The 26,711-nt window shown below is 45.6% G+C and overlaps 1 protein-coding gene and 1 long non-coding RNA gene across 6 annotated transcripts in view; one reads left to right on the forward strand and one right to left on the reverse strand.

Moving 5' to 3' along the window:
• LOC119179712 (japanin-like-RA2) overlaps positions 1-26,711 on the reverse strand; it is a 354,550-nt gene that overhangs the window by 220,864 nt on the left and 106,975 nt on the right. For all 5 annotated transcript variants that reach the window (XM_075869258.1, XM_075869257.1, XM_075869254.1 and 2 more), the window contains one exon: positions 16,528-16,565. In XM_075869258.1, the coding sequence (XP_075725373.1) occupies positions 16,528-16,565 (38 nt within the window). The remainder of the gene's footprint in view (positions 1-16,527; positions 16,566-26,711) is intronic.
• On the forward strand, positions 1,771-8,125 carry LOC142767499 (uncharacterized). The gene is made up of 3 exons (XR_012884928.1): positions 1,771-1,909; positions 4,659-4,914; positions 7,482-8,125. It is a non-coding gene; the product is annotated as an uncharacterized LOC142767499 (long non-coding RNA).

The following is a 26,711-nucleotide window of genomic DNA, read 5'->3' on the forward strand; positions in this document are numbered from 1 at the left end:
GCCACCAATCCGCATTTGCGCACATAACTTTTTATATGATGAGTAAATAGATTATTTCTGCTTAAATTTTAAGTAAAAAATAGTGAAGGTAGAAGATACGCTAGTGCGTATTGCATAGAATATTTTTTTACCTTTGAAAATGACAAAATCACATTACGCGTAATTGCGCGAAATTTGAAATGTGAAAGAGCGCGCGAAATTTGAAACGTTTGCTTGCTTGTGTATTTCTTATACCGATACCTTGTTAACATCTGTACATTGGTTGAGTGGTTAAGCTGGCTGTTAAAAACAGTGTCAAAGCGGTTGTATATTAGTACAAAGTACAGGCAGCAAGCAAAATTTGTCACATCAAAATAAGCGTATTAGTTGGCAAACAATATTTTAGCTGTCTTTAGTGAATTTTCTTTAGGAAAATGTTTTAGTCAAGGCTCATTTTAACTTGCTTTGAAGAATATTTCTACGAACAAAATCAAGAAAACGTTTCTTTAATGTTATAATATTAGAACTTCAAAGTCCATACACAGTAAACCGATTCTGACCCTTAAGGGTGCAAAAAGGGTGCCGACACCCTAATCACACCCTTTGAGCACCCTATTCGCGTCTCAGCACCCTACAAGCGGAACCTAAAGGGTGAACACATCAAAAGGGTGGAAACTAGGGTGCAAAAAGGGTGCAACAACTAATGGGTGCTGATGAGCGCCCATTAGGGTGCACAGTCGCCGACAAAGCTTTGTGAGTAACGTGGTCATAGAGCATAACCAACAGCTTTTAGATGTCTAGTGGTTAGACACCATGGTCTCATTATAGCCCCACCGCAGTAACTGATATCTGAATAGCGATAGTGCCCGGCTGAACGTAAGTTCAGCACTGGTTCTTGCATTCTTGCTGCCTCTTTCTCGTCGCCTCACGGCCGGCGCTGACCAAGCCATGCGCTACAAGCACACTAGCCAATGGCGGAGTACGCAGCTTGTAGAGCTACAACAGGATTGTGACTTACACATAGCCTCGTTTGCGCCTAACACTGAAAACAAAGCTTCGTCCATGACAGTATATATAAATCATACATTTGTTGATGCAAAGAAATACAAACCAACAAGACCGTGGTAGATAAAACAGTTTTTGTGTTGTACAAATATTTGTTAACCTTACAATGTATCAGTTGACACGTGTTACCAATTTTTATGGCGGGCTATGGACTTTGACGTTCTAATATTATAACATTAAAGAAACGTTTTCTTGATTTTGTTCATAGAAATATTCTTCAAAGCAAGTTAAAATGAGCCTTGACTAAAACATTTTCCTAAAGAAAATTCACTAAAGACAGCTAAAATATTGTTTGCCAACTAATACGCTTATTTTGATGTGACAAATTTTGCTTGCTGCCTGTACTTTGTACTAATATACAACCGCTTTGACACTGTTTTTAACAGCCAGCTTAACCACTCAACCAATGTACAGATGTTAACAAGGTATCGGTATAAGAAATACACAAGCAAGCAAACGTTTCAAATTTCGCGCGCTCTTTCACATTTCAAATTTTGCGCAATTACGCGTAATGTGATTTTGTCATTTTCAAAGGTAAAAAAATATTCTATGCAATACGCACTAGCGTATCTTCTACCTTCACTATGTTTTACTTAAAATTTAAGCAGAATTAATCTATTTACTCATCATATAAAAAGTTATGTGCGCAAATGCGGATCGGTGGCGTCAGCAGGACAAAAATGGCGGTATCTTCCTGGAAGCCGCAACGGCCGTGTGCTGAGCGTTTAAAGTCGATTTTTTAAGTTGTTCAAAGTGTGCTTGCGCTGTCTTTCGTGTTCTGTCGGTGCTGCTTGTTACGAAGATGCACTATACTCAAGAGAGGACCGGCTGCTTTGTACCGTCGAGCGCTCGCCAAACTAAAAAGGTAGGTGGATGTTTCTGCTGTCGACGCTTTGTTTTTTGCTTCTCCGGCCAGGCCGCGGCGTGCCCGATCCAGGCTGTTATGCTCCTCCCGCGGTTAAAACCGAAAGCGCTATAGTATAATAACGTTGTGAACTAAGGATTTTCTAACTGGTAGACGATAAGTGAGTGTTTATTAACGTAGCGAGCCTGCTGGCGTGTCTGATTTCATTAGGCTCAAGTCTAAGCTCAGGGACGTTACGCGCGGATGAATGTTTTCTGTGAGGAAGGAGGTTAAAGCAATGTGCGCTGTGATGCTGTAAAGGAGGTTAAAGCAATGTGCGCTGTGATGCTGTAAGTCGTCGGGCGATGCTCTTCACGCTATGAATCACTATATTTTTGCAATGCCGTCGGACGCCGTTCGGAGACGGCGCATGGAAGCCGTATGCGTCGTGTGTGTGTCGCGTGCGTTGGAGTATTCCGGTGATTCGCGTTGAATTAGATCTTTCCGTATTTAATTTAGAAGAATGGAGAAGAATAACGTGGTGTCCGCGTTGGTATTTACGTGGCCTTGTTCGTTTTTTGTGCCAAAGAAGTATATGAAGAAAGTTTTATATGTTACTCGTCCTCTTTTCAACAGCTACATGATCATTAAATGTGTGTGACTACTATAAGGTAGATGTGTTTTCCTGTGTGACCAAATGTGTTTGCATCCACCGGGCACGTATAACATTAAATTACCATGATATTCAGCTTAATTAAGTGTGCGTAAACTTGACACAGCGTGCTGTAGGTGCGGTTCTCAAAGCGTGCAAATACGCCTGGGTCAATACATTTTCTCTATGAGTGGCCGAATATACGTACCTTAGCTGTGCAAGCGCTAGGTTGAGCAGTAGTTCACTCGTTCGAGTGCAATTTTGGTGGTACTGCTTGTTCCCCCCTGCTCACATATCATTGCATTCTTCTGGTTTGTAAAAGAATTGTGGGCGCTGCAGCCCGCTTTAGAGTTAAAACTTTGCCGAATACCTATACGTCTACAAACATTCTAAAACTAAGTTATACCAAAACTTCCGATGACACTTTCGAATACAAGTGTAATGCTTTATCTGATATCATAAGTTCTTTATGACCTCGCTGCAGATTTACAAGTGACCTGTGATATGTGCAGTGTATGAATGCCTAATTTATTGCTCAAAACACAATGAGGTTATACATCACAGTATGCGTGCATATGTTGCTGCTGACATGCAAACTTAGACATTGTATTTATCTAAGAATGAACAAATCTAAACTGCCGTTTTTTGAAAATGTACTCATCAGACCAATTGAATAATATCAAAAATAATGTTCACCAAGTGATTGTTGTTTACTGCCTTGCACCAACGTCACTAAAACCGCCTTGTTGGTACTTAGACCACATGGTAGGATGCAAGATTCATGACGTCATATTGAATGTTAATGTCACATGATATGCAAGGTAAATTGTTATTAGCATACAGAGGCCAATAACGTTATTGTCTCATCGTTATCATAATGAAGCAGGTTAGGCAATATGTGATTCTGCTGCCTTTACGTCATGTTGGGAAACCATTACGTTATGTAGCTATCTGCAGTGTCTGAGATCCTGGTTGCCGGTCAATATTGCAGATGATTGCCTGCTTCATTGTGATGGCATGGGGTTCAAGATTGATGTTTTGTCTTAGCGTTTCCACTTTTCCTCCCCTATGGTCATTAGACAGCTTGTGCTGTTTGATTAGACGTGAGGAGTAGTGCCTTTTTAGCCAACCAGAACAATTTAGATCAATGATCACTATGAAGCAGCACACAATATTCATTTAGTGAGCTCAATTTCAGGCAAATTATAAACGTCCGAATGTTAGCCGTTTGAGGGAAGCTTTATTCGTTGAACTCATGAGAATAAATGGTAGAGAAGGAAAGGCAGGGAGGTTAGCCAGACCAGCAAAGACGGTCTATCATCCTACACGGGGGAACAGGGAGATTGAAGTCCTGTCGGAGTGGTCTGGTCGCTAAGGTACTCGGTTTCTAACCCGAACGTCGCAGGATGATATTCCGGCCTTGCTGGCTGCTTTTTCGATAAAGGTGAAAATGCTGTAGGCCTGTGTTCTCGGATTTGTGTGCACGTTAAAGAACCCCAGGTGGTCGAAATTTCTGGAGCCCTCCACTACCTTGGTAAAAAATTCATGTGTCAGTATTGCTTTAATTTTATGCTTTATCTGCAGTGGATGCATATGCGCATATGGACATGTATATGTAGTGGTATTGCAATTTTACGGAATAAAATATTCATATGGTGCATATTGCATGGCATTTACTTAAGAAACATATCACATGGGTATCATAACTACAGAAATGCAAATGTGCCTCTGTGGATGCACTCGTGCATATATTTGGTCAGCTTCAAGAAAAGAATTTATCGATTGCAGGCAACAGCATTACTCACGCATGCTTATCTCTTAATTACGTGCAGTCGATACAGCTAAAAGGGGTCTTCATCTAAAAGTTCTAACTTCATCTTCGTGCATGAGTGAGCTATAAAGGTGAATGAAAATTCACATGTATGACATCGACATGAAAAGCTCTGCAGCAGCATGTTTTTCGTTGTATTTATACTGCAGCATGCCCTTTTTGTATTTCTCAGTTGCGTGCCACTAAATATATGTTGGCCATGCGTTTCTAGCCATTCACTGCAATTCGGCAAGCAGCGCATGCAGTCTAGCAAACCTCACTAAAATAATTTTTTTGCACTGGTGCAGAAATTCTTCGGCACGGTCTGTCATTTCATTTGAGTGAGGCTGCTCAAGGAAATTTCCTGACAAGGTCAAGGAGCCCAAGCACCAGCGAACTCTGAACCATTGTTTCAAGCATCAGCTCTGTTCAACCTGCTTATGCGCTGTGCCTCACCAAGCTACTGGACGCTGCCTACTTATATGAAGTGCTCTTCATATTCTCCTCAGTTTGGCAGCAGTGTGTGTGGTCTTCACAGTGCTTGCCAAAATAATTTTTGCACAGGTGAGACACTTATTTCCTGCTTTAATTGTGTTAGTATTACTGCATGCACTCCTGCCAAGCAAGAGTACCAATGTTTCCTGTGAATTGTTTGTCATGGTAAACAGGATTTCAAGCACAAAATTCATACTGAACTTTGGTCCTTCAAGAAGTGTGGAATGAAGGTGGTGACAGTGTCAACGCGCTCTCTTTAGAAATAAAGGCTTTGCATGAAAAGCCTGTCGCACCTTGAAACAGGCACAAAAAACTTCCAGGTGAAAATAAGCAACTTCAGATGAAAATTGAAGAATTTACACTGTATTCAAGGTTGAACTATCCGACATCAAAGGCGTCTCAGATGAGGGTTTTATTTTGTCAGAAATTTTTGGGCGATGATGGAAAAACCATTACTCGTGATGATATTGACACTGCAGACAGAGTAGGAACAAACAAGCCTAGTTTGAAAAAAAAATAATAGTGCATTATGAACGATGTTACAAATGAAACGTTCTGGATAAGACAAAAAACTTACGTCTGTCTACAGTGGCCTTTCCTTTTAGATCAAGTAGTCCTATTTATGTCAACGAACACTTGACAAGACAAGGTAAGCAGTTAGTGAGAGCACGAATGCAAAAAAAACAAGTTGGATGGAGGTACATTTGAATGCAAAGCACGAAATTTATAGCAAAAAAAAAATTGGAAACATTAGCAATTTTAAAGACTGCCTTCTTAAAAAATCTGGCAAAATGCTGTGTTGATGCCTTCAGAGCCACACTTTTCTTGAGCTTGCAATGTCAGTAAACTATGACTGACATGGCAGAATTTTGATACCTAGATAGGGAAAAATTGATACCTAGATAGTGAAAAAGGCCACCAGCTATCTTCAATGTCTTTACCCTAAATGCTCTTAGCATTATAAATAAGACTAGTAGCCTGTGTCTCTATTTCGATGACATGCCAGTAAAATTTGATGCCATTCTTTTGACATAATCCTTGTATTTTTTGTGCGATATAGCCCACCAAAAATACCAGGGTACAATTATCATGGCATTGTGTAGTTCATGAAATGGGGAAATGGAATAGCGCTCTACATCTAACGTTAATTTTTGGCCGATGTCAATAGACTTCCGTGTGTTAAGCCCTGTGTTGAGTGTCTAGTAGTCAACTTGGGGGTTTCGTTTTGCAGCAATTAGCGCGCCTCCATTAGGTCATAAGTAGGAATTTTGAGTTTCTGGAAACTAGGTAACTTGATTTTTCGGTCACAGATGCACAGTCGATTTTTCGCTCACAACCAACGGGGCAGACGCCGGCGGCGGGTTTTCTGCGACACGAGCTCTTCAACGCTATCATGTTAAAAAGCTGACATAGGCAGCATTGACCAAATGAATGCAAAGAATAAAGTCGAGTGTCCTAGCAGAAATCCAAACCTAGTATTCTGCTTGGTAATTAAGTATTCTACCACAGAGCCATGCCCGGCCTCGGTTATACTTTCCAAATAGTCTCAAATGTTTGTGTAACATCAACTGCCGTTGCAGTACTGACTATCAAATTTTATAACTATTACATGTGCACTCCTATGATGCAGCCGTGAGGTCGAGTCAAAGTCAATTGTAGTCAGGCACCATCCTGTGAAGTATTTGTGTAGCAGTGTTGAGGGCTACCATCGGCGCGAGTGCCAGCGCAAACACCAGTGCTTCATACCAGCCTACCACTTCTAGTGTGGCTAATATCCATGTTTCTGTTGGCATCGTTACGAAACAGCAAATAACTGCTAATGTTGTCAAAGGTGTGACATCTCCCCATAACAAATGAAACATATGCGGCTGTTTAACGTATGTGTGTGCGAGAATTTGTACTTATATTGAGCTCCACTTCATAAGATCGCTCAATAAAAAAATTAAAATACATGTTATGCATGTTTCGCATAACATCGATTACCAAAGTATGTGGGGTCTGCCAAATTTTTAGCATCAATTTTGTAACCTAAATGCTATCATAAACAATTATTTATTGAACATGAACAGCTGGACTGCAACATAATAAGTTTTAGGTATTAGGAAAACTGACTATGTTCATGACTACAGCATACCTAACAGGCAAATACTAGTACTACATACATGACACACTATTGTAGAGCTAGACTAGAATATTGCTTATTGGCACTTTACAATTCTTTAAAAACCCTAATTAACTTCAGTGCCTTCTTCGATTTGTTCAAATCGGATGTGCGCAATCACTTGATGAATAGCTTTTTTACTCAAACCTAACTCATGTTTCACGTGTGCATCATGCTGAATCTTTGCTCAGATGTTTCTTGTGTATAAATTTCCTTTCTACTATGCTGTTTGTTTTTTATGTGAAATCTGTTGTACGTGCTACCCTCTGTAGGCCCATAGGTACTGTCAAGTTATTTACACAGTTTTTTGCCTGGGGGACCTCCAACAAGCATGTTTTCCGTTGAAAACAAAGCGAATTTTGATGATGACTTCTACTCACATCGAACTAAGAACACTCCAGCATGACAACGCATATTGTATCTTGGACAGTCTGTCTTGTGAAACTCTTAGTGATTACTTCTGTCTTTATTTTAGGCTTCCGGGTGCGGATGTGCTGTAGAGAAGGAGCGCGCTGACCACACTTTTGTAAAAGGAACCAAAGTCGCCTGGGCAGCTGAAGATGGATTGTGCAAGTGTTTGAATGATCACATTATATTAATCCAACACCACTTGCATTACTTTGCCAATATTTGTGATTTTGTAACACACAAGTTTAGAAACACACACACATATATAAAAGGAGAGCTGTAAATAGGCCTTGAGCAAGTTTGTAGTCAAGGCTTTTAGCATGATGACCAAAGCATGTTATATAAGCCCACATGTTTTACCACACACCTACTCTCCTATCTATTTTCTTTTTCAATTTTGTGGGCACCGGCAACACCCTCAATAAGCGCCTTTGGACTGCTGGTGCCTCTAACTTATATTTTGTTGTTCTAAATAATTTATTTGTTACCTACTATGCAAGGAGGGAAGTCAGAATGCTAAAAGTTAAAAAAGAAGTCTCGTCACAAAAAAGATGTCTACTCGTAAGAAAAAAGATTTGAAAAAACAGAAGATTGATCTTCACTCACAAAGATCTCACCATTACAATCGATGCAGAAGGTCATAGCTCATGTTTACTATTGTCAATCTTTTTCGGTTGTATGCTATGTACAATAAAATAGTGACTATTGGCATCATGTTAATTTATTTGTCATAAATTTTTGTTGGGGCCTAATATCTTGCATTCTCACATGCATAAAAGCTCACGTCTGCTACACATAGTTTAAAAGAGCGCAATGTGGTAAGGTTCTGTATTTAGTGCATATTATCTGTGTGTCTTTCAAAGTGAGTATATGGCATTTGAAATAATCACCAGTATTCGAAACTTGTGAATTTTTAATTTGCAGGCATGCATGTTTGTATGATGACCAAGCAACCATAAATTGTGCATGCATGTGTGCAGCAAGGGGCCTTGAATAGATTACATTCATTCTGGACCAAAAATGGGTAGCACAGGCCATATACGCACTCTGGGATCAATTTCATGATTATTAAAACACACATATTTATTCAATATAGCTTGCTTTAAGGTATATATTTATATATTGTCTACTTCCACCTTGAACATTGCACCATGCATCCGGCACTCTGCCGAGCGCTTCTCGAGGGCACTTTGGTAACTAGTACACAAACGTACAGACAGCTGTAAGTGGGCCTCCACTTTGTTGACTGCTGGAGAACTTGGTTTCGCCAAATCACACTTCCTTTGTGGTGAAGCTAACTTTGCTCTTGCAACAGTACCAGCTTATCTAAAATTTGACACTGTTCTTTAGAAGTGCAGCTTGTTCTATCCAGAGCAGCCAAAAACGAAAAGATGAACAGCACCTGGACAGGGTAAGGCACAATTGCAGCACTTCTCGATAACAGTGCCGGATTCTCTATTTGCCTACACATAGAGAAAGCAAAACACTGGAGCCAACTTACCAGTAGCTTCACTGCAGAGACACTGTGTTTTAAAAGACGATGATGCAAAAGCCCCACCTAGAGCTGTCACTGTGTTTCAGCGCTAGTTTCATAAGCGCCTGCGGAAGGCACTCTGTGGAGGGCCGGCCGCGTGCATGGTGCACGTGTTCAGGGTGGAATGGACGACTTAGTACATGTGTTCAAGTACCCACAAACTGTATGTGGGCTGTCACTCAGCATGGTCTACAGAGTATACAGCAATCTGCATTTTTAGCCATCTCCAGCGTCAACCCTAGATTTGGCCCACTGGTACGTCGATGTGGAGCACCCTTCCAGCACCCATTTGAAAGGGTGTTATGACATCACAGCACCTTTTTTTAAAGGGTGCACTCATTACACCCTTCAAAATTTTTGCTCTGCACCCTTTCCTTAAGGGTGCTGAGCTCTGCACCCTTTCTCAGCACCCTTTTTTGAACACCCAATAGGGAGCAAAGGGTGTTCGTCTGGCGACAAGCTCATTTACACCCTTAAGGGTCAGAATTGGTTTAGTGTGTAGCCTGCCATAAAAATTGGTAACACGTGTCAACTGATACATTGTAAGGTTAACAAATATTTGTACAACACAAAAACTGTTTTATCTACCACGGTCTTGTTGGTTTGTATTTCTTTGCATCAACAAATGTATGATTTATATATACTGTCATGGACGAAGCTTTGTTTTCAGTGTTAGGCGCAAACGAGGCTATGTGTAAGTCACAATCCTGTTGTAGCTCTACAAGCTGCGTACTCCGCCATTGGCTAGTGAGCTTGTAGCGCATGGCTTGGTCAGCGCCGGCCGTGAGGCGACGAGAAAGAGGCAGCAAGAATGCAAGAACCAGTGCAGAACTTACGTTCAGCCGGGCACTATCGCTATTCAGATATCAGTTACTGCGGTGGGGCTATTAATGAGACCATGGTGTCTAACCACTAGACATATAAAAGCTGTTGGTTATGCTCTATGACCACGTTACTCACAAAGCTTTGTCGGCGACTGTGCACCCTAATGGGTGCTCATCAGCACCCATTAGTTGTTGCACCCTTTTTGCACCCTAGTTTCCACCCTTTTGATGTGTTCACCCTTTAGGTTCCGCTTGTAGGGTGCTGAGACGCGAATAGGGTGCTCAAAGGGTGTGCTTAGGGTGTCGGCACCCTTTTTGCACCCTTAAGGGTCAGAATCGGTTTACTGTGTATCCCAACATTAGAATCACGACGTAAATCATTTAGGCTAAAATTACTGCACCAAATGGTAAACCGGAAGCTCTTATTTGATCACAGCCCCTACATTAGTCGCCTGGAAACACGGCGCGGTCGTCATTCACACTCCCTTGCCTTAACTCCGTTTTTCTCCAAAACTAATCTCTTCAAATTTTCGTTTTTCCCGCGCACAATCTGTGAGTGGAACAATTTACCGTTTGCCGCCCTGCTATCGACAGATTCTATTGACGCACATGTTTTCCTGAGGATGTAAGAATGTTTTGCAGTTTTTCTTTCTCTTACTTTCAGTGCCTTGTTGTTCCCCTTTGATTCCCTTTGCGATTCACACATTCCCACCTAAATCATCGCTGTTACGATAAGTTTGGTTGCATTGTTGTTGTATGTGTGTGATGATTGAATTATTGTATGCTGTGTGATGTTTGGCTTGATTGCCTTACTGCCTGTACCATTCCTGCTTGGGCTCCATGCCTGCAGTATCTTGTAAATAAAATAAAAATTGCAGAATCGAAGAATTTAAGAATCGTGCAGAAGCGAGGCATTGAACCTCAAGCAATCAGTCTGATCAAGATGGGTATTAGAATAAAGTGCACTGTAATAGATATGAAGGTGTAGTTATAAGCCATGTGAACAGCTAACGCACGAAGAAACTAGTTGAGATCGACACTTACAAGAATCTCTGGCGGCGTATTGTTCCGCTCTCTGATTGTTCGAAAAAAAAAAAAAGGTACCTGTATATAGGGGCTCAGTCACTCTTTCGAGATTGGAGGCACGCGTTTCGTGGCGCAAAATCGGTTCGATATAATTAGAGTTTTTTTTTGTATTGCCAGCTTATTATTATATATGCGACAGAACAGCTTCGTTATTTCGCGATAACGTCTCCATTCCAAGGTTTCTAGTTTAGCGCCTTCCAGAAGAACTGACGGAGATGTGTTACATTTACGTATTGAATATGAATTTTACAGCTTTTCGCTGTATTGATTCAAGCTTATCCGTGTTAGCTTGCGTGTGCGGGTCCCAGACAGCCGATGAATATTATAATATTGGTATTACGTTCGTTTCACATTTCGGTTTGCCGAATGCCATAGCGAGTGCCCGTAAGTAGCCTTGTATATTCAAAGCCATTTTCTCAGTTTAACAAACATCAAATCAAATCAAATCATTTTATTTTCCCAGAAAGAAACAGGTTCTGGAGAGGTTCACTGGCTAAAAGCTGTTTATGGACAGCTTGACGAGGCCAGTGAACCCAATACAAGGCAGGTGGGACAATTACAAAAGATGTGTGTAACAATAAAGACCATAAGCTAACATAAAAATACCAAAATACGGTGTAATAAAAACATATATATACATTCCTACGAAACATCCTGATACCAGCATAGCACAGAAGATTACATGGACGCGAGCAAAAAGAAAAAAAAAAACAAAGAAAGAAAACAAAAGAAAAATCCAGCAACCATAACACCAATATGGCCAAAAAAATAAAATAATAAAAATGATGAAAATATCAGGGAAGATGCATACAAATTTGATCCTTGTGTATGTGCTGCATCATACAATGTACATATATCAGACAAACAAAATTATACAGACTGAATTATATCATATAACCTATTCGGTACAGCATGGATGCACACACTGAAAGAAAAATGAATTGGTACTATCGTACAGACAGCGCATTAAGCAAACATGTTGGTTTCATCTTGATGTAGATGTGATAACAAGACTAAGGTACATATACTGTGAGACAAAGGACAAGAATTGATTGCCTAGGTTGTATTGGAATGTTAGTAGATCTTTTTTGCAGGTCATGGTTATCGCCAGAGTTTTTCTCGCGTTAAAGGTCCTCTGTCATTTTGTGCACAAATCTTGAATCTTAAAAGAGTTATTTAAAAGAACCTGGTCACTGGATTCGTTAACTACTTTAAAGCGCGCAGGCATTCGCAAAAAGCTTTAGATTTGCTGCAATATCACGGGTGGCATTATTGATATAAACCGAAAAGAGGTCCGAGGACGGATCCCAGAGGTCTGCCAGATTTAAGCGGCGCAGACGGCGAGTTGATACCACCATCCGTAATACCGCGCCCGGTGAATATTACTCGCGCTTTCAAAGCCTAACCTAAGATGCATTCGTTATTTACACTAATTAACTAATTAGTAGATACCTAAAACTACTATGGAACCTGCAAAACTCGAGAATGTGCTGTAAATTGAGGGGTCTATGTGGTACATACACTGACTGTTCGGAAACGCGCACTTCGTCTTTTTTTTTTAAGTACCCTATTGATGTTCTATACTATTGATCTTTACCTCAACGAACACTAAATATTGTTTTACGAGGTCATGAATGTGCCTTCAATAAGAATCCTCTCTTTTTACGCGTACCCTATTTTAATATTTGCGTGGCACCGTAGAGTACACCATCTCAACGCTAGATGGAGCTACGAGGGCTTGACGGCTGTCGCACCCTCAACAAAACTGGCCAGGGAACTTTTTTTTACCACGCGATTCAGACACGCTGTACACCATCATTAACTAGACATATGCCAGTACCTAAATCCCAGAAAACAATTGGATATCTTCAAGCACGGCTCTACGGTAGCGATTCAAATGCGGTAAAACAGCCGATATTTCTGAGAGCGCCCACAGGCGCTGTGCATTATTTTTTAATAAGCTAGGGAACTCGCACTATTTCAACTACAATACTGTAACTCCGGCAGAAGAAAGGTTCATGCAGTTGCTACTTGAAACCGTGAAACCAATGAGAAAATCAGAAAGGGAGAGGAGTTATTATTTTTTTTCTCTCCCGTCCCATAAAGTGACGCGGGGCCCCGCCCCCACCGTGCGGGAAAGCGCGCCTCCTGCGCGTGGGCCGGAATCCTGGGGACGTTTGAACTGCGGTGCTTAGTTTTCTTGGTGGGAGATTCCGGGCCGGTGACGCATGGGCGAGGGCGATCGCCGGCGAGGAGAGGGTGCGCGCTGCGGCTGGAAGTGAAGGTGGTCAGTAGGGGCATAGTGAGGTGACGAGAGCGGTCCGTATTGGGCGAAGGGTTGGCCGCTGGTTTGCGACGACCGGGCATAGTTGCCGAACGTCTGAGGTTGACGACCACAGTAGCGGGCAACGTGTCTGGGAGCGAAGCAGGCGTAGCAAATTGTTCGGTTATCGGGCGTCCTCCAAGGATTGGCGACTGGTACTGCCGCCCAAGGTGCAGTATAATAAGCCGGGTGGGCGGGCTGTGAGCGCGTAGTGTAGGGCGGTTGCGGAAGCCTACGTACAGCGTCTGCATATGTGAGTGGCGCGGCTACGGGCTGCACCTCTTGCGAACAGGCGACAGGAGGAGCCACAGGCTGCGCTGCATACGTTGGGGGCGCGGCCACAGGCTGAACGGCTAGCGGATAGGCGACAGGAGCTCCAACCGGCTGTGCGACATGTGGGCAGTGAACACAGCTAGATAGAGGCGGCTCGCAGTGCGCAAGGGGAACATCTTATGCAACCTCTTCCGATATAGCAGTGTGAAGCGGGGTATGTAGACGGGTGGTGGTCTCGTCAGTGAAGAGAACTAGGGAAAGTTGGCGGGAGACATGCTGAAGCAACGGTGAATTGTCAAGCATAGTGTCGAAACTGGGCAGCGACTCACCAGCAGGCTGAGGCTGCCGAGTCAGAGTACGTTGCTTCTTCAACGCGTCCTAACTCTGACACAAGCTGACGGCTTCAGAAACTGTGCTGAGATTCCTAGCCAGGAGCATTTGAAATGCGCCATCGTCGATGCCCTTCGGGATGTGTTTGACCTTGTCCGACTCGGGCATGGTGTCATTTGCGCGTTCACAAAGGTCAACGACATCTTTATTATAGCTGGTAAAATTTTCACCAGTCTGCTGCGAGCGGATGCACAAGCGCTGTTCTGCCCGGTGCTTGCGGACAGCAAGCCGACCGAACACTTCAGCACATGACGTCTTGAAGATGCTCCATGTGGGGACGTTGTGTTTGTGGTTGTTAAACCACGATTCTGCGATGCCAGTGAGATAAAATATGACGTGACCAAGCTTGTCAGCTTCATCCCACTTATTATTGATGCTCACCAGCTTGTAGTGCTCGAGCCAGTCTTCCACGTCGGTCCCATCCGCAACGCTGAAGACCTTCGGGTCCCATAGCCTAGGATGGCCAGGGCAGTTGAACGGGGGCGACGACGCCGATGGGTTGGCGTTGTCAGGCATGAAGGGCAGTAGCGTGCGGCTTTGCAGCTCCAGGGTGTAGTGACCGGGATAAACAGCAACCTCCATCAAATGTGAAAAGGTTTATTAGTCGTTAACGACAACGGCAAGACAGCGTGAAGAACCGTCCAGCCGAGACCGGCACAGCAGCCAGCCGAAACACGAGCTGAGAGAGCCGGGCGTTGGCGATGCTGCTCGCTGCATGGCACCCTAACAGTAACGTTATGGTTCCGTGTGCGCGAATACTACCCCGCAAAAGCAGCGAATAAACGCCCCTAAATCTGCGAGTTCGCACCACGACCCCCCCCCCCCCCCACACCCGCTACTAAAGCAGCCGCCATATTGCCCCAGCGCAATGATGATAGTAGGCCTACCAGATCCGTCTCTACGTCGGATAAGTTAGTTCACAACGCCGCCACTACTCTTATTTTTATTGAACTGGCAAAAGTTTGCGATTTTAGTGTTTGTGCCGATGTCCGTTACGTATATGTGACATAAGCTTCAAGCAATTGTCGGCACGTTCAATCTTGAATTGTCAACAAGAACGCTCTACTTTTCTAATGTTAGTCCATCATCCCCACCAATTCAAGAACGAAATGATGGTATCTTCGCCTAGACGACCTATCAGCAGGACGCTTCTCGCACACATAAAGCCGCATGCAAAACATTTTCCCAAGACGGGGGTGGACCTACTAATCACGCACCCTTCGCTGCAGCACAACGTGACTTCAAAACGATTCATTGAGAACCAAATAGGTTTCGCAGCCAGGGCTTGCGAACGCGCGTGAAGCAATGTGAAATGAGCGATGCTCTGGTGCATGCAATGTATAGTGTCAGCGGAAAGTGTATTCAAACGCTTGTCTTTGGTAGATGATATTAACATGTGCTACCAGATGTCAACATGGGTGCATAGGATTTAAGGGCGGTGAAGTATTTAAAAAGCAATAAACATTATGAATCTGCACAAAACATCAAAATATTTCTGTGAAAAAACTTTTTACGTTCATGCATTATACCAATTTTTACATCAAAATGATCAACCATATTTTCCTTCTCATTCATATCAGTCGTTAGTTTGTGATAAAAGTAACGCGCAATCATAAAGCAGCTGTTACCAGCAATGTTACCATCAATGTCAATGCCTCAGAAGGGAAATACAAACAAGTACGACGATCTGTAGTACCTAAGTGAGCAACGGAGTGCAAGACGAGTACACAGATCTCTTGAGCATGGTAATTGCTTCAAGCTGTGCAACCATGTTCGTTACTCTTTTTGGCATGGCTGCCTGCTCACCTGATCATACTTACTGGGAATTTAGAAGCTTGTTGTACCCGGGCCCATAGCTTCAATGTGAGCAGAGTAGTCTGTGATGCGGAGATACTACAGGTAGCGTACACTAAGTAACCAAGATGATCTATGTGAGATAATCATTTTCTTTAATTATGTGATATTTTTGTTTGAAGTGAGATACAGTGGCGGTGGCATCAACATGTAGGCGACGCCCTAGGTTTCCATGTTCTGTAATATTTAACAGATCGTCGAGGGACGCCGTCCAGTCACTTCTCCCGCAACTCTAAGATTGACTCCTCTCATGCACCCTATAAACGACAAAAAACGGTCATGGCGCTACGACTCTCTTCGGTTATCCTTCTGACCCCTTGTGAAAGATATTAGCAGAAAACGACAGTCAAAATTTGTTCATGCATCCATATGTTCTCGTGAAGCACCTTTCAAATTACTATCGCATTCAGGACATCAACGCATACGTAGTAAATTACACCAGGCTTTCGCTCGGTGCTGTTCGCATACGCTGTGGTCTCTGGCGCCGCTGCTCGCGGTCGGCGCGATTGTGACCGGCGGTGATTGCGCCTCCTCTACGGTCTCTCCTGCGTTTTTGCAGTGTGTTGTGTGTCTTGTAGTTTCCCGCATTCCCGCGCCAAAAAGCCACCATCCTTCTTTATTTGAGGAAGCATGTTCTCCCTTTCTTCTAATTTTCGAAACCAAAGCCGCTCGTGGAGCTGCCCTGTTGAACTTCTACCTTTACAACAAGTAGGTACTATGACTTTTCACGTACGCTTGTTGTGTGTTTATAAATTTACTAAAGTTTCTAATTGATGTGAAACACGATTGAGGTTTTATAATAGTACAACAACATTTAAACGTTGCTTACCGGATATTTAGGGGTTGGCGGTTTATAAAAGGATTCATCTGGAAGAGAACAAAAAAGCAGTATTTAGATCACTTGAAATGTCCTACTTCTCATAATTAGCGAAACAACTCTCGTGAATTCGTAAATAATGTGTAGGGATGTGGGCCGTTTGTCTCAAGGACCTCTCTAGGCAGTAGAAAAACTGCAAGAATATTTTAAATAGAACTATACAAAACAGCGGAACTCGTGAGTCAACATACAATGTATTTACCTATGCCCAGGCGGGGGCAGACCACGCGTGCGCACGTCGGACCATCACTAAACGCCTGGCCACCGTGTTGGCAGGACCTTTCTGAAGCGCGTGTCTGGGCTGCGCACAACGCTGGTGCGCAGCATGTGTCGCACCAACTGCGCCACCCGCGTGAATCCCACAATAGCAAGATTTTATGGGGGGCGAAAATGCTGTAGACCTGTGTGCTCATATTTTGGCGCACGTTAAAGAACCCCACGTGGTAAAATTTTCTGGAGCCCTTTACAATGGCGTCTGTCATAATCATATGGTGGTTCTGGTACGTGAATCCTCGCATATCAATCAGATACTGATTATCTGAAGGCGTACTTTTTGGCCACAGTAAAGTACATTTAAGCAACGACTGCATGTTGATAACCTCTAGGTATTGTGAATTCCCTGCAAACCTCTGCCTAGTTTGCAGTATTTGTGATATTTATGATAGCATGTATGAGGCCTGTGGCCTAGTCTTCAAGGTCCTCACTTCTAAGCCTGGGTTTCCGGGTTAATTTGGAAGGCCCGGGAAAGGTTATTTTGTTAGCTGACATTTCTTTGCTTCGTGTAACGTGTATGTTAGAAGGGTTCTCGTGGTTGGAGAGTTTCTTTTCAACCCCGTTTTCACGTGATACACATGTTGAGTTGATAGATATGTGGGGTTTAATGCTAGCGTAACGGCGCGAGCGCATCATCATGCCACACTGATGATCCGTTCGCGCCGTTACGCTAGCTTCACATATGCCGAATTTCGTATTTCGTGACGCCAATGGATGAGGAAGAAATGTGACTGGTGCAAACATGATAGCCTTGAGATGCGTATTATGTGAGAACATGACTACATGCCACAGATAAGGCGCTCATACATTTATACGTGACGTGGCGCGACTTCTCACCGGCGTTCTTTTCGACGCGTCATGCCGGCGTTGGCACGCCAGGCGTCGGTACTGCCATATACTGGCAGGCGCGCGTAGCACTGCGTCGCTACGACGCATGCGCGTTTCAGCTCGTCTGGCGTCCCTCCGTCACAAAAAGAGGGAGACACAGAGTTGTCTGGGTAAAGCAATGGCGCGAAATGCAGCATGTCGCATGTCGCACCGGTAGCCATCGGGCTGCGCCGACGGACGCTGGTCGCACTGGGCGTCGGACTATAGAGTGCTCGCGTTTTGCTAACGTAGCGTCACTGTATCCAGCGTGCGCGCCCGTCTGCGCTACGTTGGAGTATATCGGGCCGTTCATGATGCACTCGCGGCGGTTTTGCTAGCTACACATATACCAAATTTGGTGTTACGTGACGTCAATAGATGACAAAATGTAGGACTGGTGCAAACATGATAATCTTGACATGCGTGTCATGTAAAACATGACAGCACACCACACTCATAGCATGCTCGCAGCCGTTCTGCTAGCTCCATATATAGTGAATTTGGTGTCACGTGAAGTAAATATATGAAGAAGGTAAACGACACATCCAAACATGAATATCATGACACAGAAGTCATGTACGGCATTGTTTACCTCCACATCGTAACGTTGTGCTGATTTTAAAGTGACATATCCACATTTCTCATTTGTGCCTCGCATATAATGGATTCCCACTGTGCGTGGGAACTGCCAATTTTTCAACTGCCTTTGTATTTCAAACTCTATTGGGCATAGTCTGGCCAATATCCCTTGTTGGAATACGACAATAACTATTAGGCGGCAAAAAGCCTAAAGAATGCCTTACAGATGTTTACGGGACATCTTGTTATGCACAGAAAGACAAACATTTACATAGGGGGTGCTTCGAAAACCTGAGGTTTGTTAACAGGTCCTTCAATTATTATTGAGCGCCTTATCTGTGACATGTAGATCCTTCAATTATTGATTTTTTTAGTTAATACCTTTGAGGAAAGCCGTAACTTCGCATAGTTGGCCTTGCCCAAAGACAAACTTGCGTTTAGAATTGGTGGCAAGCAGTGTTTCAGTCCTCGGTGATTTTGTTCCTGTTCGTTAGATTCCCAGTCTTTTTCTCCTTTTTAACACGAACGTGCTTTGTGCTTTGGTCCATAGAAATTCCTGAATAGACGCGGCTCTGGCACTTCGAGCATTCGCTGACCATGGGAATGATGAGTAGTATATAGATTTGCCTAGGCTTCGTTATTGCGCCTTCCATTGCACTTGTGGCTTTGTTATGGATGCGTTTATTTTTGAGTGAGATAAAAGAAAAAGCGTCGTGAACTTCGTTACTGGGTGGAAATTGCTGAGCTTAAAAATTAGGGTAGCGAAGCGTAACTGATAATGTATTCCTGATTGTTGTTTTGCGACATAACAGCTTGAATGCATGCAAAGCAAAGCGCAACCTTAAGTAAGAAGATAGGGCAAATCCACGTACTACCCAGAAACCTCATGCTCGCTGAAGCGCCATGCGTTGCAGCTCCCTTCGACACTGGCGCCAGAGTTCACTCTGGTTTATATACAAAAAACTCTATGCCGGGATTCACCACAAATTTGTGACGTATTTCCGTCACGGATATGACGTTGCGAAATAGTTACTAATATATATAAAACATGAACAAAAAGTTCCGCAGCAGGGAGTCAAATTAACGACCTCGCGCTTCACAGCGCGTGACACTAACCACTAAGCCACCGAGTGACCCTACTCGGATATATACACCAGGTACTGCTAGCTGTCTTTCGAGCTCGACACTTCAGCAAGTTTTCGTCATTGTTGGCGAGCTGGCACGACGAGTGCTCGTTGTGGGCGCGCGCTCCTAATGTCGTTGTGCCGTGCCACCCTGCATGTGAATGTGTCCGCGTCCCTCCACATGACGTGGTCAAAGTGCGTATAGATGATATCTTGCATGGTGGCTTCCTCGTGCGAATAGTTATTTCGGGATTCAGGTGCTATGTACTTTTTGTGCTTTCACCGCAAGCATGCTTTGAAATTGCAGTGTTGTAGCCAGCATGAACGTCACTTCGCTCGTCACCACGGCCGTGTTTACTAAAGGAGCACGCAGCCCACACACGAAGTGAGAATTGTGACCAGTGTTCGTGCTCATCCAGGTGTATATTTTTGTTCGTTTCGTACGCCTTTCTTTCCGTCCGAGCAGCATGCTTTTAGTGTTAAGCTGTCAGAGCTCTTTGTCCGAGCTCGTCCCGTGTATGTGCTCCTTTCGTGCGTGCTTTCTGCTTGAAGTGTGCACTGCGAGTTCGAGCTGCAGTCGCTTTTCGCGTGACACTGCAATTTGTTACTGCAGCAATTATTCCTCCGCTCTTGTGGCGAAATGATGTAAAATGAAAGTTTAACTGCTTCTGCAAGGACAATTTTCACTTCTACTTTATATTGTCACAGGGTCATGACGTGGCCGAAGACAGGAGACTTCATGTTGGCATTTAATTGTTTATTTGGGCGAACCTGTGCCCGGTAAACGGAAAGTTCGATTACAGTAGCAGTCTTGCACAGATAGCAGTGAACGGAGCGTCGGCCGTCGATCAATTACTGACAAGCGGCAAAGTGCGTCGCATTTATACTCTTGCCATCGAATGTTCTAGCGTTATATCTGGCGGTGGCGTACGTTCCAGAATAATCTGTACAGTTAGCATAGTGGGTGTCATCTTATCAAAATGATCTACTGAAGTCCGGAAGCTTCTCGAAAACTGCAGGCGCGGTTTGCGCTGACAATTGTGTATTGTTTTGGGGCGATAACAAAACCTGAGAAATGGAACGTGGCGTTCCGCATCTCTGAAAAAGGCATCGTCCCGATGCTTTAACTAAAGATGAAGGTACAACAATAATGCAAGAAAATACGAAGAATAAATTATGATACAAAAATAATAAAAAAACACCCTTTCAGTTTGAAGCAGTGTTTGAGGCGCGCGACATGAAATGGCTTGAGGCGCAAGACATGGACGACTTCAGGTCGCAATCTGCGTCGTTGAGAGTTCTTGATGCCGTCGGGGAAAACCTCGTAATCAATTGGGCCGAGACGTCGAACCACCCTGTACGGTCCAAAGTACCATCGTAGAAGCTTTTCACTTAGTCCACGTCGGCGTATTGGCTTCAACACCCAAGCACGTTCATCGGGCTGGTATTCAACGAAGCGTCGTCGAAGATTGTAACGGGGGCTGTCGGTCGTCTGTTGATTCTTGATACGGAGACGCGCGAGTTGTCGGGCTTCTTCGGCGCGTTGAAGGTACTCACTCACATCGAGGTTTTCTTCGTCGGTGACGTTGGGTAACATGACATCGAGCGTCATTGCCGGGCTCCTTCCGTAGACCAATTTGTATGCAGATATCTGCGTCGTCTTCTACACCGCCATGTTGTATGCGAAGGTCACGTACGGGAGAATGGCGTCACACGTCTTGTGTTCGACATCGACGTACATTGCCAGCATGTCGGCGATCGTCTTGTTAAGCCGCTCGGTGAGGCCGTTGGTCTGTGGGTGTTACGCTGTCGTCCGGCGGTGGTTTGTCTGGCTGTATGCCAAGATCGCTTGAGTTAAGTCGGCAGTAAATGCCATTCCTCTGTCGATGATAAGGACCTCCGGGGCGCCGTGACGTAAAACGATATTTTCGACGAAGAACTTAGCTACCTCAGATGCACTGCCTTTAGGAAGGGCTTTTGTCTCGGCGTAGCGGGTGAGGTAGTCGGTAGCTACCACGATCCACTTGTTTCTGAAAGCAGACGTCGGGAACAGCCCCAGTAGGTCCATACCAATCTGCTGGAAACGTCGGCAAGGTGGATCTATTGGCTGCAGAAGTCCCGCTGGCCTTGTCGGCGTGGCCTTACATCGCCGACAGTCCCGGCCCGTCCTCACATAACGAGTGACTTCACTGGTAAGACGTTGCCAGTAGTAGCTTTCTTGTATCTTCGCGAGCCTGCGAGAAACACCGAGGTGCCCTGCCATCGGATCGTCCTGCAGGGTCTGCAGGAGTTCTTGTCGCAGAGCTCAAAGCTCCATAAGGAGTTACTTGGCTCGAAGCGGTGAAAAGTTTTTCTTTTGTATAAGACCGTTTGGCAGGAAGAATGACGCAAGTGCGCGCTTGAATACCTTCGGGACTTCGGTGGTCCTGAGTTTGAGGTATTCTATTAGGGCCTTAAGTTCCGGGTCGGCCCGCTGTCGTTCAGCGAAGTCGTCGGTAGTTATTGTTCCCAAGAAGAAGTCGTCATCCGGGTCGTCGGGTAGCGGTTGGTCGACAGGCGCACGAGAGAGACAGTTGGCGTCGGAGTGTTTCTTGCCGGACTTGTAAATGACAGTAATGTCATATTCTTGAAGTCTCAGGCTCCATCGTGCGAGGCGACCTGCAGGGTCCTTCAAGGTGGCTTGCCAACACAAGGCGTGGTGGTCGCTTACAACTTTGAAAGGCGTGCCGTAGAGGTAGGGGCCAAATTTCGACGTAGCCCAGATGATGGCGAGGCACTCCTTTTCTGTTGTGGAATAATTTGCTTCTGCTTTGCATAGCGATCGGCTGGCGTAACTAATAACCCTTTCAGGTCCGGCAACCCTCTGCACAAGAACGGCCCCAAGACATACGCTGCTTGAGTCAGTGTGTATTTCTGTCTCGGCGAATTCGTTAAAGTTAGCAAGTGACGGAGGCGTCTGGAGGCGATGTTTAGGTTCCTGGAAAGCGTGTTCCTGCGGCATTTCCCAATTGAATTCCACGTCGGCCCTGGTAAGGCTAGTGAGAGGATCGGCGATGCGGGCGAAGGTTTTCACGAACCGCCTATAACCGGCGCACAGGCCCAGAAATCGACGCACCGCGGTCTTGTCAGTGGGCGGCGGAAAGTCGGCGATGGCGGCTGTTTTCCGTGGATCGGGAAGAACTCCTGACTTGCTAACAACGTGCCCCAGAAAGAAGAGTGCCTCCTACGCAAATCCGCACTTTTCTGGCTTTAGTGTGAGTCCGGACGTCTTGATGGCTTGAAGTACAGCTTCAAGGCGCCGAAGATGTTCGTCGAAACTCGAGGAAAACACGACGACGTCGTCCAAGTACACAAGGCAAGTCTGCCACTTCAATCCTGCCAGTACTGTATGCATGACGTGTTGAAAAATTGCCGGCGCTGAGCAAAGACCGAAGAGCATCACCTTAAACTCGAAGAGGCCGTCCGGTGCTATAAACGCCGTCTTCTCTCGGTCTCTTTTCTCGACTTCGATTTGCCAGTTGCCAGTCTTGAGGTCCATTGACGAAAAGTACTTGGCGTTATGGAGCCGATCAGCTGCGTCGTCTATTCGTGGGAGAGGACACACGTCCTTTCTTGTGATTTGTTCAGGCAGCGATAATCAACGCAGAAAGGTAGGGTCCCATCCTTTTTCTTCATTAACACCATGGGGGATGCCCATGGACTCTTGGACGGCTGGATAATGTCATCTCGCAGCATTTCATCAACTTGTCTCTTATTGCCTAAAGTTCTCGCGTCGAAACCGTGTACGGACTCTGACGGAGTGGTCTGGCATTTTCTTCAGTTATGATGCGATGTTTCGTGATTGGGGTCTGCCGAATTTGGATGACGACGAAAAGCAATCTTTGTATTGCAGGAGCAGGGCATTAAGCTGTTCTTGCTTATGGTTCAGAAATCTGGGATTGACATCGAAAGCTATGGGAGGGGCTTGGTTTTTATGAGCAGGTTCTGCAGAATTGGCGAGGGCACAGCACTGGTGGCATCGACCATTTCTTTGATGTATGCGACCGTTGTTCCTTTGTTCACACGTTTGTACTCATTGCTGAAAATCGTGAGCATAACCGTTGCTTTGCTGCCCCGAAGCTCTGCAATTCCTCTTGCTACGCAAATATTTCGGGTGTCCAACAGATGCTGACTGCCTTCAACGACGCCTTCCAAGTCAGGTGATTTAGGAGCGCCGACTGAAATAATGACGCTTGAGCGAGGTGGAATGGTGACATGTTCTTCCAGCACATTTAAGGCATGGTTTCCGGACGGCGTGCGCGGTGGTAGTGCTTCTTCTGTGAATAACGTTATCGACTTTGTTTTTAGGTTGATGACAGCACCATGGAGGCACAAGAAGTCCATACCAAGGATGGCATCTCTCGAGCAACGCTATAGGATTACGAAGTCTGTAGGATAAATATGGCCGTTAATGGTGACTGTCGCTGTGCAGATTCCTGCAGGCGTTGCGAGATGACCTCCGGCTGTGCGGATTTTAGGGCCTTCCCAAGCTGCTCCAACTTTCTTTAACTTCGCGGCGAACGACCACTGATGACGAAGTAGTCGGCTCCAGCATCGACGAGAGCGGTCACACTGTGGCCGTCGAGAAGAACGTCAAGGTCGCTAGTTCGGCGTCTCGCATTACAGTTAGGGCGTGGCGTCGGGTCACGGCTGCGTCGGTTTATTCCACTGCTTCCATGTTGCGTCGTCAGGCCCCCTTTGGTAAGTAAGCTTTCGCCGTCAGGGAATTGCCTGGTTGGCGTTGTGTTCAGAAAGCTCCGTCACGACGTCGTCGTCATCGGAGGATCTTCGGTAGTTCATCGCACAGCAACCGCACCTCCATCGGTTGCTGCCCTAAATTTCCCGGATACGGGCTAGGAGACCGGCCCCGCGTTGGGCCAGAGTACTGCCGGAGGTGCGGTGACATGCGGCGGCTGGGCGACGGCGAACGGGAAGGACTTCGTGGTGTCCATTGAGTTTCTGCCAGGTGGTCGGCGATGTCACGTGGCCGATCTCCTGGGTGCGGACGCGGTGCATTGACGGCGAAGCCACGCAGTCCCATCTGTCGGTACTGGTAACGGCGGTATGTGTGCCCGGCCTCGCCGCAGTGGTAGCAGAGCGGTCGGTTGTCAGGTGCACGCCAAACGTCCGTTTTCCTCGGTGCACTGCGCTGGCCCGCTGGGGAACGGTAGGACGTCGGTGGGGGTGGTGACGGCTGTGGCGTCTGGCGACGGAAGTGCCACGGGGCGGCGTTTTGGCGTGGACGGGGAGGAGCGTTGTGGCGCACTGCAGTGGCGTAGCTCATAGCTTCTGGCTCGGGCAGTGGTTCTTGGGGAATTCGATGCGATTGCCGAACTTCTTCTCGCACAATGTCGGCGATCGAATCCACTTGAGGCTGAGCCGAAGGCAACAGCTTGCGCAGCTCTTTCCGCATGATCGCTGGGATCGTTTCACGCAGGTCTTCGGAGTTACTGGCTTGAGCAGCAGTGCACTCTGGGGTCAGGCGACGATTATACTGTCTGGTGCGCATGTCTAGGGTTTTTTCGATAGTGGTCGCTTCGGCTACAACTTCTTGGACTGTGTTCGGTGGATTTCTCATAAGTCCCGCGAAGAGCTCCTGTTTGACCCCTCGCATGAAGAAATGAACTTTTTTCTCCTCAGGCATGTCTGGGTCAGCGTGACGGAAGAGTCGGGTCATTTCTTCTGTGAAAATGGCGACGTTTTCGTTTGGTAGCTGAACCCGGGTCTCTATTAAAGCAGCGGCCCTCTCTTTGCGAGCGACGCTCGCGAACGTTTGCAGAAATGCGCCGCAGAAGACATCCCACGTTCGGAGCGTGGACTCCCGATTCTCTAGCCAGGTCCTTGCGGTGTCTTCCAGGTAGAAGTACACACGACGGAGCTTTTCTTCGTTGTCCCAGTGGTAAGGGCGGCCACACGGTCGTATGTTTCTAGCCAGGTTTCCGGGTCTTCGAACGAGGAGCCATGGAACGTTGGTGGTTCCCTGGGTTGATGAATGACGATCGCGAGCTGGGACGCTCCGGTTGTCATTGTCGCTGCAGTCGAGGTCATGGTCTTGGTCTTCCGCGCCTTGTCTTGTAGGAGGCCGTACTCCGGTGGGAGACCTTGCTGTCGGCGGCTCGTTCGCTGCTCTTCGTTGGCGTCGGTGTCTTCTCCGCGACGGGGGCTGGGTTCACGGCTTGACGGGGGCGTCCGGTACACGAACGAAGCAGCACCTCCACCAGATGTCACAGGGTCGTGACGTGGCCGAAGACAGGAGAAGTTATGTTGGGATTTAGCTGTTTATTTGGGCGAACCTGTGCCCGGTAAACAGAAAGTTTGATTAGTAGCAGTCTTGCACAGATAGAAGTGAACACAGCGTCGGCCGTTCATCAACTACTGACAAGCGGCAAAGTGCGTCGCATTTATACTCTTCCCATCGAATGTTCTAGCGTTATCGCTGGCGGGGGCGTACGTTCCAGAATAATCTGTACTGTTCGCATAGTGGGCGTCATCTTATCAAAATGATCTACTAAAGTCCGGAACCTTTTCGAAAACTGCAGGTGTGGTTAGCGCTGAGAATTGTGAAGTGTTTTGGGGTGATAACAAAACTTGAGCAATGGAACGTGGCAATGTCTATTCCTAAATGAAGGTACCAAGCACGTTTCTTTTTTCATTGAGTTATCTACAGTTCTCTCTTCATTTTTCTACGCAATACTTGCTGTCAGGCTCTTTCTCATCTACGCAATTGTCCTCCTCGCCCTGTCTTGCTTTTCGCACCCTCTCGCTACGCTATTTTTTGCAACGCTCTGTGGAAATGCCTGGATAGCCAAGTGCTTGGAAGCCCATCTTCGAATTGTGGCTGCACTCGTTCAAAACTCGCCTTGTGATGAACTTTTTAGGCCAAAAATTTCTGTGTCTTTACAACTTTTCTTTCTTTTTCTTTCCCTCTGTCTGTACTGGTTGTGTTCCTTAACAGATATATTTTATCCTGTGCCGGAGCAATCAGAACATGTGTTTGACAGTGAAGCTAAAAAATAAAGCCCTTAACAATGAATTTGAGGACAAGCAGGTCAGGCTCTTCCCTCAGGGAGCACATGTGGTGAATCTGTGACATTGGTGGTTGCTGGTATACGCAAAGTGCTGACGTGTTTATGTTCACATCAAAGCTTCTACGGTGGCCTGATTAATTTATTGATTGATATGTTGGGTTTATAGTCCAGAAACTCCTATATAATTATGAGAGATGCCGTAGTGCACAACTCCGAAAACATTGAT

Source organism: Rhipicephalus microplus, chromosome 7 (assembly GCF_043290135.1).
Source record: "Rhipicephalus microplus isolate Deutch F79 chromosome 7, USDA_Rmic, whole genome shotgun sequence".
NCBI lineage: Eukaryota > Metazoa > Arthropoda > Arachnida > Ixodida > Ixodidae > Rhipicephalus > Rhipicephalus microplus.